General features: G+C 41.2%; 2 protein-coding genes across 2 annotated transcripts; one reads left to right on the top strand and one right to left on the bottom strand.

Moving 5' to 3' along the window:
* Positions 1-442: 442 nt before the first annotated feature.
* sspn (sarcospan (Kras oncogene-associated gene)) lies at positions 443-6,590 on the bottom strand. The gene is made up of 3 exons (XM_079163353.1): positions 6,237-6,590; positions 3,472-3,558; positions 443-1,702 (listed from the first exon to the last, which is right to left on the bottom strand). Exons 1-3 carry the CDS (start codon positions 6,456-6,458, stop codon positions 1,343-1,345), a joined length of 669 nt encoding a protein of 222 aa, XP_079019479.1. The 5' UTR covers positions 6,459-6,590; the 3' UTR covers positions 443-1,342.
* A 1,679-nt stretch (positions 6,591-8,269) lies between these two features.
* bhlhe41 (basic helix-loop-helix family, member e41) lies at positions 8,270-11,923 on the top strand. The gene is made up of 5 exons (XM_079163024.1): positions 8,270-8,370; positions 8,465-8,531; positions 8,650-8,757; positions 8,859-8,970; positions 9,229-11,923. The coding sequence occupies exons 1-5, from the start codon at positions 8,309-8,311 to the stop codon at positions 10,170-10,172; spliced, it is 1,293 nt and encodes a 430-aa protein (XP_079019150.1). The 5' UTR covers positions 8,270-8,308; the 3' UTR covers positions 10,173-11,923.
* The last annotated feature ends 239 nt before the right edge of the window (positions 11,924-12,162 follow it).

Below are 12,162 nucleotides of genomic sequence, written 5' to 3' on the forward strand. Positions count from 1 at the left end.
ATGAAATGTTCCTTTCCCAAACACCACATTCTGTAAAGAATAAACAATATCTTTACATCATCCCCGGTCAATCGAGCTTTTTTCCATCATTCACAAAATAGATTGCACACTAATTACAGCCTCCCCTCTGGGTGCACGGTTCATCTAATTTGCTGCAGAAACTGCCTCACGTTTACCTTTGGCTGCTCAGCATGTAGGCCTCTAGACTGCTGCTGGCAGCTGAGGTGAGAGTAGGAATAAAACAAAGCTGGATCTGTGCACAGGGCAAAGCATTTTGAAAATACTAATTTGACCTCTTTTGCTTATTCCAATCTGAATGAAAACAACTGAAATGTTTTCAACACAGTGAGATGATTCCGTTACCTCCATCCAGCTGCCTGTCTGAGTCCCCCTTTTCTCACCCTGACCCCTTCCCCCCTCCCCCCTCCCTTTGTGACTCCTAACAGGCTGTTTGAGTCATGCTGGCTACTGGCCTGGCATCCACCTTCACAAGCCACAGCCCAGTTCAGTCTGGATCCAGTCTCATGAAGTTTACCCTGCTCCTCTTGTGTTACTGCTGTCAGGAGCTGTTTTTAGTGTATATTTTTGGACTGTTTGGAGTATTATCACCTTGTTATTCATCAAGGATTTTATATAATAGCAAAATAAACCCAACTCGTGGAATGAATCTACCTTGTTGCTTTTAGTGTGTCAAACACTGAAAATAAGTTTAGCAGGCAGCTGCAAATTACAGAGTCAAAAACGTCAATGTAATGTTTAAATTGTAAAGTAATATGTGCTACTGCAGCTCGACAATTTTTGAATTTTTTTATTATGCGAAAAATGAATGCAAAGCTTGAGGCAGTGTCCTTTACCATTTGCAAAGCATAATTTGACAACATGGTGATTCAACATGCCAGCTGAAGTATCACTGGAGCAACTAAGCATGATCATTAAATCTCAGTAACCCAAACCAAAGGAAAGATCGTTTACATTTCGGTCGGTAAGTGCATAACAAATCAGCTAGTTTGGTTTCAGTGTTGTGCTTATGATAGATTATGAGCAGATAACTAGAAACATTGTGAAAAATTCATTATCGTGCTACACAAATATATATTTTTTCAAAAAACAGTTGTTTTGCTCTTATTCATCTATTCAAGTTATCCTTTATAACGTCTGAAAATGGAAGTATTTATATGGTATACAAAATTTGTGCAAAAAGCCATTATAGAACAACCACCGCATATAAACCGACATCAAAGAAAAGACACTTTGGCTCACAGGGTGTAATCACACTGCTGGCATTACCCTCCAACCTGATCTTAGTGATCAGAGTCATCCCGTCAACTCTTTCATCATCGTGTTAAACCTTCTGCCACTGCTGGGAAGAGGGAGAGACAATCTGAAGGCCGGCGAAAAAGACCTGGTAACGGTCCTTCCACATGATAAAGGCACCGACGGCACACACGAGTGCTTGGGCCAGGTTCAGCACGATCTGGAGCAGGAAGTAGAGCGCGAGCGTCCCAGTGATCCACTCACAGTCGCTGGCGCCCTCGTAGGTGAAGGTGCGGGCTATTGGGTCATTTTCATCCAGTTTGCACACGCAGTCCACTCCCAACTGCTCACAGCTGAAGCCACTGGTCTGTGAATGGTGGTGTCCAGCAAACGACATAGCCAGAACTGATACCACCAGGCCGATTGTACACATGACAAAGTACAGGATCTGTAGAGGGCAGAGGACAAGTCAGATGTCAAGCACTTTTACCCTTGAAAGCTTTGATCAGAAAACCTTTTCTTGTCTTCAACTTGTGTTTCAAGTCTGGCTCCTGCTTTAGTCTGTTGTCTCATGATTAACCCAGTGCCAAAACTGTAGCTTAGAGACAGACATGCTGGCTCAGTGCCTATGGCAAGTTGAATTCAAAGAGATTACCCACAATGCTATAAGGCAAGGCCTGACCCTTAGAGTTGCAGCCCAGCTCTTAGCACAGAGCAGACACGGCACATGCAAGACTGCCCTACAGCTAAAGCGGCTTCCCACCTATAGTGCACGACCTGTGAGTATGTTGAACAACAGAGAACGTCTAAAAATACACTTGTAAAATGTGTCAGAGGCTTTATGTTGTTTATGCAATGGCCCAATCTCAATAACACTAAACCTTTATCTTAATCCTTCGCTTATATAACAGGAGCTATCATTCGCTGGTGTATTTTGCTCTTAGTAACATGCTGCTTATGGCATTATGCAACTGATGAGCGGTGCTCGATTTTAAATGGCATTTATGTTCATTTTGAAACAGCTGTGAAATCTGGAGTATGGTTGGTTGCAGGGAACTGTATGTAAGGCAAAGCAAGGCAAGTTTATTTGTATAGCACATTTCAACAAGGCAATTCAAAGTGCTTCACATAAAACCACTAAAAGCATCAAAACATAAGGCAAGAGAAAAGCAGATCAACAATCAAAAACATTCATTGAAACATTGAAACAAAGCTAAAAATAGAATACAAGTTGCAGTGCAGTTTAAGAAATAGAATACACTAGTAAAATGCAGAAATGCAGGAAATTGATTAATATCCTTAAATCTGGTTAAATTAAACGCAACAGCAAACAGAACAAAATATATCGTAAACCCATTTGATCATTGAGCTTTTTGAATTAATGGAATTAATAACTTAAAGCACATTTGTTTTTAGGACCAGAGAAAGAGACACTGCAGACAAATTGAAGCTGCTCTAGCAGACATATTTATAAAGAAGTATTTTATTTGGCTTTATCTTTTGATACAGTACTTATGGATTAGAAAGTAAGGAAAGGTGCAGTGCAACAGATTGACTGTCATATTTCAACAAGAAAGAAATATGCTTTGTATAAGTAATAAATTAAGAAAATCCCTGTTATTTTAGTGAGTCAGACAGTCTGGTAATATTTATTTATTAATTTTATTTGTAGCATGCATTTCTGCAAAGACCATTTTGCAAATTAGCTGCACTTCAAGGCAAAATACAATTGAAGTGTTTTGAAACTCGATCTTCACAGCGTATGCATGGAACCTGGTATACACTACAATGGAGAACTGATTTGAATTGCCTTGAAATTCCAACTGCATGTGATCTGTTGTACTAATTAAGCTATACAATCAAGTATGATTAATGAATGCATTCATTCACTCGTAGGAATCCCCACAGAACTCTTAACAAGAATGCAGTTAAATGCCTTTCTCTCTATGCCATTTACAGCTGCAGCTCCAGAACAGTCCTCGAACTATTGCAGTAGCTTGGTGAGTAAAACATTACACCTCTGCAAAGGTCTCAAAAATACACTGAGCCATCTCATCATATCTTCACTGTAACTAAGATTGTATATACCATTTGTTAAATTCAAAGAGACATATTGTGCACTAATAGGGGAACCTGATTTCACTCCATACGTGACATGACGGATTTGTACACTTTCACTTCTGCAAACAATGTGTAAAATAAGGTGCGTGGACCCACCTTGCCAATGAATTGCCCAGACGTTCTCTCGTCAGGGACGTAGGTGATACAGTACAGGATAAAGCCCAGGATGGAAACCAAACACAGCTGCAACAACACATCGGAAAACAGTTTGATTAGATTCACTCACTCATATCAGGACAATGAAATTATCAACATAATACTTGTTTCAACATCAACAAAAATGCAATTACCCCAAGCACTTGCATGTGTCCCTTGTTGCTATTATATATACCTACTGTATGTTGCACAGTATTTATGGTAGACACAGTATAGAAACAAGAATCTTGATCTCGAAAGTATTTTCTGGCCAGGTTTTCAGGGGTGTCTCTTAATATTGCATGATTCAGCACTAAGCAGTCATCCGATTACATTACTATCTCTCTCTCTCTCTCTCTCTCTCTCCCTCCTTCTCTCTCTGTCTCTCCCTCTCTCTCTCTGTCTCTCCCTCTCTCTCACACAGACACGCTCACACTCTATCTCTTCAGTGAAATTGGAGTCTTGTGACTGGCGTGCAGCATCTTATTTAAATGTTTTTCTCAGGTTTTTAAGCACTCAGGATTCTCTGGAAAGTTCTTGATGACCTCAGTGTTTTCCACTTGGCTGAATCTCGTGAGGATCTACCTCGGGATGTTGGTGTCCAGGGATGTTTTCGAGAGCAGATAGCGTCTGTGATGAGCTAGGACAGGATCCAAACAGGACCAACAGGTTTTTTTCTATAACCAAAATGTGACCTGAAATCGTCTTCCAAATTATGATGATAGATAAAATGTACGCTCATGTTGTTTGATATGAACAATTTCACAGAGACAGTTAATCATTGTTCACTTAAAAATATATAAAAACAATTAAAACAGCAAAGAACCATTTAACACTATCATTAACTTGTTCTTGAACTGACACTAGTTGCTTTTAGCATGTTACATGTCATCTACCGACACACTTCATCTTTCTAACATTTCAATCTACATTTCAATTGCTTTCATTGTTTATAGGTTACAGGCATCCAAACATTCATCTCTCCAAATGAAAATGAAACTTCTTCCGTCCTCATTTCTTATTCTTCGGTTCAACTGCTTTCAGTGCTTACATGTCCACTAACATTTCAGTTACTTTGAGCTTACCTCTTAACACTTCAGCTGACAGTTTAGCTGATTTCACTCTTACTCCTCAATAATTCATTTCATGGGACTTCAACCCAAAATCAAAAATTCATATTTTTCCTCTTACTTGTAGTTCTATTTATCAATCAAAGTAATACTACAAATGCAAGGGCTATCAGTAGGCCATAGGTTTTATCACCATTGTGTAACCTCATTCAGCGTTAGATAATGATTTAACAGACAGCTATTTAACCTTAAATGCCCTTGTCCTTGGAAAAATGAATACAAATAACATGAATCAGGAATACCTCATAAGGCTGCATATGGCTGGTCTCCTTTTTAAGGTATTTAGCTAAGGAATATATATATAATCCATTGTAAGTAAACTTATTTATATTACCATTCCAGAGCAAAAAGAGATGCAATAAAGGAAAAAGTTAAATTTTTATCCTCGCCTAGTACAGGCTTTAATAAAATTCCAAAGGCAATAGGCCTATCATCATTAAAACCAAAATCCCGAGGATAATGATGCTCTTGGCTTCTCCTACTTAGTGCTACAACTGTGACTGTAAATACAACCTTTATAATATAATTGATGTAGATATACTGAGGCTGCCTCCGTGTTTTGGCCATGTTTACTGGTTACAGGTGTCCACAAACATACCTATTACCAGTGCAAGTCGGTCAAACTTGACTAAAATGGCTGCTGACTCCACCCTAAGGCTGAGGCTCACTGCGACTTACTGGCAGCCCAGGCTGTACGGTTGAACTGGAAGTAACTGAAATCTGCTGTTTTGGGCGAAAATAACATATGCCTTGGTGAGATATTTTGGCAAGAACATACAATTATGTCAGTGTGACTGTAAAATGTGAAGTTTGACATCTCTTACTAACTGGGCCAAACTCACATGCACAACCAGACCTGTACTGGTGTCTGTCATTGTATGTTGGTACAGCTGCACTATTGTATATCTCATCTGATGTGCACATTGCTGTGGATAGAAATGTACCCATGGGGACAACAAAGTCTACTTCATTTCCCCCGTTAATAGCGTCAAGATGCGTTTAGGCTCGGCATTTCCAATTTCCAGCGGCATCAAACATTTTACTGTAAACTGACGATTTTGTGTCTAATATTGTTGTTTGATATGTCTGTGAAAGAGTTAAATTAGAATCTTTTAAATCATTACTTTATATGTATCAACTTAAACTGCAACTTCCATACAATATTCACATGCAAAGAGTTTACATTTTGAGGTGATGGGGTGTGAGAAAGTACAGAATGAACATCACATTTCACAATATGACATGCAGAGATTTGCTGGTTTGTCTCATCAGGCCAGATGTTCAGCATTTGTTGGACATAAAAGAAAAACAACAGAAGGTGCAAGCAGGCTACTGTGACTGAGACGGATTGTAGATTGAGGTGTATCCATCCAGGTGAATTTGACAGATGGAGACTTATTAGAACAAGACAACACCAGTGATTTCCCATGCCTACAATGACTGTCTGGCTGCAAGTGGTAAGGGCCAGTGTTTACATGCAGTGTGGTGAAGATTGGACAACACAATGAGGAATATGGAGGGTCATGCAGAAGTATCAGGGTCCATGCAAACATGTGAATGTAGTGGCTGATGTTAGAGCGTAAGGATGGAGCTTACAATGATTCCAGCCCAGTGTGGCGTCTCCCTGGTCAGGAGTGAGGGGCTGATGGCCAACATAAGGAAGGCCACAACCGTGACGGCCACCCCCAACAGCAGCTGAAGCAGGGCGATGAGCAGAGGGAAGCGACAGACTCTGCATTTGTGTCCGTCCTCTGGCGCTGGGCTTTCATCTCTCTTCTTCTTCTTCTTGTCTGAGGAACCTTTCTGCCCCTGCCCCATTTCTCCACTTTACTTTACACTCTTTTCCCTGTCTGTACCCTCGACTTTTGCTGTTGCAGTGTTTTGGGGTGGATGAGCCTGCCTGCTGTCTCTCTCTCTCTCTCTCCTACCCTTCCCCTCCCTGCCAAGGCCTCCTCTCACCATAGCCCAGCCTAGCTGCTATTTGGAAACAGAGAAGGCTCTGAACTAATATGGAAAACATTTGGACTGGATTCCAGTGCCACATATAGAGCAGGCAGCATACTGTGGAGGAAAGGAAGAGGAGGGAAGGGGGGCAGGAAGACACAAAGGGGGATTCCAACATACGACTGTGAGAGGATTTCACTTGTACTTACATTAAAGGCAAGAAAGGGAGAATACAGGGGCAAATCAGCAGGTATGAGTTAATGAAAAGCCAGCGCAGAGGAGGTCACACTTCATTTGAGAGCCGAAGTGATTGGATCATTCTTTGTCAGCAGTGTTACACAAGAGAGCCATATGCTGCCAGCCAGAAAGAGTCACGTGACTTACAGGAAGAAGTAATGTAATCATAAGGCATGTGAGGGCATTAGGGGGGCTCAGATTTGAGTGTTTTTGAGCACTTAAATGTTCTCAAGAGAGGAACAGGTGTCACTGACAATCAGATTACCTTCCTGGAGTCATTTATTCAACTTTTATAATTTGTAAAAAGACATTTGTGATGGAAGGATCTGAACCTTGCTTACTTTTATCACTAGTGAATATAGCAATAACAACACAAATTGAGTGACTTTGAATTATATTTGAGATATTTGAGGATTCTTTGAAAATGTATAGGAGATCAGACAAATCAAAGAGTCAAAGTCACAAAACCTCATTTAGAAATTATCACCCCGATCTTTGTCAAATTATTATTAATATTGTATTATTATACAAAGACACTCAGATGAAGGTGGGAGAGCAGCACCCATGCTGAGATTAATAAAGAACCTCGATGCACGTGTTTGAGCACACAGTTGGGTCGGTGCCATGGTTACTGACAACGCAGCTTTGAACGGCTGGAGATGTATGAATAGGTTACCTTGCCCTGCTCCGGGCAACGACATGGAGTGACGGACGCGCACGCGCACATTTCGAGTATTTGTTTACGCTCTGACTGTATTTAATTCAAATTAACCTCTATGTTTTCATTGTATACTAGCATGCATTGTATTCTGTTATGGTGAGATCATGAATTTGCCTGTTGAAGTGTTGTTTTTATAATTAACAACAGGAGAAAAATACAATGTTTTTTGTTTTTAAATGACGGAGAAGCATTTGGGACCCATTGTGTGAATGTGTGCTAAATAGTTTTAGGATTTCTGCCGAATTATCAATCACATTGGACTTTACAGCCTATTCCGTCACATAAACGCCTGTACTCTCAGTAAGACAAGCTCGAGGTTTAAGACCCAAATTATATATATATCAACACTACCGTTAGTGAACTGATGATTATGTGGCTTTGTTTGTCCCTCCTCACGCCTGTGCGCTATTTCCCCTTCTACATTTTGCACATGAATCACGTTTTAGCACCCAGGTCAAAAGTATTAAGCCTACATCGCTAAACGAAAAGCAGCGATAGCTGCTATAACACAGAGGAGGTCTAATTACCGGACTTTGTGCTGGTGCAGGCTACACGTGAGTCGGAAGCTGTTCCCTTACCGGAGGCGCGCGTGCGCTCTAACCACAGCACCGACGGCTTTGCAAAGTGGCAGCTCAGGGAACTATAGACATCAGTCTAACGCGCAGCTCCACTGGAAGACACGCACTGTGCATCATCTCCCTCAGCCGTCCGTGTGTGGGTCGTGGAAATAACAACCATTCCCCAAAGAAGCTCAGGAGCAGCAGAGATGGATGAAAGAATACCGCATTTACAGGACAGACAGTTCATGGAGCATGCAGATTTCTTGGGGTGAGTGTCGCTTTTGGCAAACTCTGTCAAACTCTGTCCGATAAACTGTTATAACAACCTGGTGAATAACCGGACACTTTACTCTTTACTTTAGGGTGGATTACCCCTCTCTCTACATGTGCAAATCCAAAAGAGGAATAAAACGAGAGGATGGTGGGAAGGTGCGTGTGGTTTATTATACTGAGGCAATCTAAATATTTAGTTTGTTGTTTTCATTAACCAACATTTGTGTGTGCATGAAACTCATAAGAATATGCAAATACTTGTTTTTGCCAGCAGGACGCATACAAGTTACCACACCGGTTAATAGAGAAGAAGAGGAGAGACAGAATCAACGAATGTATTGGCCAGCTAAAGGATTTGTTACCCGAACATCTGAAGCTGTCGGTGAGTTCGTGGCACTACAAAACGTTTTACGCGCTTACCGAACCTGGTTCTACAAGATATGACAAGTCGTAAACCAACTGAACCTTTGTTTCTCTCCACAGACGCTCGGGCATTTGGAGAAAGCGGTTGTCCTGGAGTTAACGTTGAAACATTTAAACGCACTGACTGCTGTCACTGAGCAGCAACACGAGAAGATCATTGCTTTGCAGAATGGTAAGCTGAACAAACCCGAAGTTAATAGAAACGTTTACATGAAACTTTTTTAGTCCGTAATAGAGAAAGTCAGTTTTTACAGTAGCAGAATATGGACGTGCATGGAACAAAGGCGTATATAGAGGATAATGCGCATTTTGAGAATACCACAACAGCATTTTGAAACGTGCCATCGACACGCGCCCATTTTTTCTGGTCATTGGCTTGTGATGTGCTACAATTTACAATATAATGATCTTTAAACTGCATGTTTTGCAGGGGACCGGTCTATGAAATCTTCCATACATGCAGATCTGGATGCGTTCCACTCCGGGTTCCAGGCCTGTGCCAAAGAGGTCCTGCAGTACCTGAGTCAGTTTGAGAACTGGACGACACGAGAGCAGAGGTGCGCGCAGCTCATCAACCACCTTCACAAGGTGCTGGCGCAGTTCCAGTCCGGCGCGCTGCCGCTCCAGCACCAGCTACCCGCCGGGGACGCACAGGATGGGCACAAAGCCGACAGCCAAGCTAATTGTGTCCCGGTCATCCAGAGGACCCAAGGCGGGGAGCTCAACGAGAATGACACAGACACGGACAGCGGATACGGGGGCGAAGCTGAAAAGAGCGATGGCAAAGATAAAGAATGTGAGCGCAATAAGGCGCAGGGACCCAAGGCAGTGAAGATCAAGCAAGAGTTTGGAGATGATCGCGCTGCCAAAAAACCAAAGATGAACTGGCCTGGGAACGGGTTAGGGGGCACAGACCCCACTAGGCCCGATCTGGCGTTTATGAACTCTCTGATGGGAATAAGCGGTGTGGGACAGCAGACACCCATTTGCATGCCTTTCTACTTCATCAACCCCTCGGCCGCGGCGACTTATATGCCTTTTTTCGACAAAAGCAACATTGAAAAGTACGTGTACCCAGCGGCGGCCGCCCTGGCATCCCCGTTCCCCTGGCTGTACCCGGCACACGCGTCAGCGGCTGCGGCCGCGGCTGCTGCTGCCGCTTTCCCCGGCTTGTCTGTGCAAGTTGGAGCCTCTTCTCAGTCCAAGGACTTCCATAGTCCAGACAGCGACGAGTCACACGACGCGGAGTTAGGTTCGCCGGAGGAGCGCGAGGATAGTCCCGCGAGTGACTACGGGGAGGATGACGTAGCCGATACGTCCCAAGAGAGCAAGAACAGTCCCCATGATCAGTTTTCTGCTTGTCAAGCGAGCTAATTTCGTTGTCTGTGTTACCTTTCCGTGCATTCTGCTGAGGAGTTAATGTATTTCCTTTTTTTAAAGTTAGGCTATAGTTTTAAAACGAGGTTTCACAGAAGAGTTTCTCATGTAGGCTACAATATATTGGCAAAACAGGGGACAGTTGTGACTGAGTGTGCCTTTTGCACTTATGCTAGATTAGTCAAACTAAAAGATTATCGACAATGATTGAAATTAATACACGGCTGTGTTGTGCTGGAGTTAGTTTTTTATCCTCTTTGATAAAATATTTTGAAGTGGCAGCATTGGTGCCAACACTTTGAGTACTACAACAGTGCGCAATATCCCAATCAGCGTGTCTCTTTGGATGTATGAAGTTGCAACTGACCCTCTGCCAAGGTTATTAAGAGCTTGTCTGACTCTGACTGTAAATATTATTACTTGGAAGACTGATTCATTAACATGTAAATGGGGCTATAAAAGAAGTACCCCCGGAAGTGGAACGCCCACGGTATCTCATCCCCAACTTTGCATGGGGTAGGCTGATTGGCAGGCACATGACTCTCCCTCCTAAAGATAAATTAATGGTATTTCCATCATTAACAATACATACAAAGAACAGCTACTTTAACATAATTAAGATGATAAATGGTGAATCATCGGAAAGGTATTATACTCTGGTTTCATTTACTTGTTTGTTCTTGTGAGGAAAGAAAAAAAAAAACAGCAACCCCTGAAATCATTCAGAATAATTGAAAGAAGAAACCCTTCATTTACAAGGGGCTGCTTGACCTGATATTGTACGCCCCCTGAATGAGGCATTTCAGCACCGAGATGCGGTGACCTCCTGTACCTCCAAGAAACATTGTAGGATAGCACCTTATAGATCTTTGATATTGAATGTATCTGTATTTTCCCAGCTGTTAAAGTTTGTATGTAGGATGATCTTTACTCTTTGAGACGTAAAGTGCACTTTTTTCTGCTCTTACTCTCCCAAACAGCCACCTCATAACTTTGAGAGTCAATCACTGTAGTTCTCTTAGAACATTTTTATTGTGTTGAGTTGTCTTGAAATAATAAAAAAAAGATTTCATTTAAAAAGAAAAAAAAGAGAGCGATACAACATGCTTTGTGATGATTTCATGCAGTAAAGTGGTTATTAAGTCATTTGCCAGATTTGACAAAACACAGCTTATTTCTGGCTCTTTCAAAGCAAAATGATTCAAATCATAATCAGATTTGAAAAACCCTGCACCCCATGACACACCGGACTATCCAAGATTCTGTGTTATTTGCTATCATTATGTAATATCTTGCTTTTCAAATATTTTACAAAGGTGGGAAAGAAGCTGTGGTCATGTGACCATCACTTATGATCATTTAAGTTTTAGGAACTTTTAACTTTATCTTGGCCTGTTTTCTATGAGATTAATTCCTGAAAGTATAGTGATATTCAGCTTTTTTTAAGTTTCACATGTGACCGAATAAACAGATGATTTCCATTGTATTTTGCATACATGACATTGCTTTTGTAGTTTACTTCAGCTGGTTTTGCCTCAAATCTGTTATCAACTGTTATATAAAGTGGCATGTGTGTCTGTAAATATTTTTTTGTGAATATACCATAAAGTATACATGTCTATGTCAATGTTGTAGAAGTCTATGGATTTTTTTAAAGATTTAACTGAGCAACTGTTGCACATTTCGTTAATGCTTTACACATATGCTGTTATAAATTATTGCTGATGAGTTGTAAAATAAATATCAAAACTAAACTCTGCAGGCTTCTTCTTGTTTATCACTTATTATGTTCAGTGAATATGTTTGACACGGTTTAATTAATCCCTATATGTAATATTTGGGTCGTGGGAAACAATAAATACTGTAAGACACCAAGTAGTGTATGCACAAGACAAAAATGTCACACTTTTGTGAATTAACAATACTGAAAGTTCAGTACATGAAATGTATTGTTACTAAGCCTCTAATCAGCTGACAGGTCACAGCC

This window comes from Pholis gunnellus (assembly GCF_910591455.1).
Source record: "Pholis gunnellus genome assembly, chromosome: 7".
NCBI lineage: Eukaryota > Metazoa > Chordata > Actinopteri > Perciformes > Pholidae > Pholis > Pholis gunnellus.

What these genes read in the sequence shown, in the direction of transcription:
- sspn (XM_079163353.1), bottom strand. Translation starts at nt 6,458, where the DNA reads ATGGGGCAGGGGCAGAAAGGTTCCTCAGACAAGAAGAAGAAGAAGAGA. An exon ending in CACACTGGGCTGGAATCATT is followed by an intron (nt 3,559 to 6,236) that starts GTAAGCTCCATC and finishes GTGTTGTTGCAG; the next exon opens with CTGTGTTTGGTTTCCATCCT. An exon ending in CTGGGCAATTCATTGGCAAG is followed by an intron (nt 1,703 to 3,471) that starts GTGGGTCCACGC and finishes TGCCCTCTACAG; the next exon opens with ATCCTGTACTTTGTCATGTG.
- bhlhe41 (XM_079163024.1), top strand. Translation starts at nt 8,309, where the DNA reads ATGGATGAAAGAATACCGCATTTACAGGACAGACAGTTCATGGAGCAT. An exon ending in GAGCATGCAGATTTCTTGGG is followed by an intron (nt 8,371 to 8,464) that starts GTGAGTGTCGCT and finishes TCTTTACTTTAG; the next exon opens with GGTGGATTACCCCTCTCTCT. An exon ending in CCGAACATCTGAAGCTGTCG is followed by an intron (nt 8,758 to 8,858) that starts GTGAGTTCGTGG and finishes TTCTCTCCACAG; the next exon opens with ACGCTCGGGCATTTGGAGAA.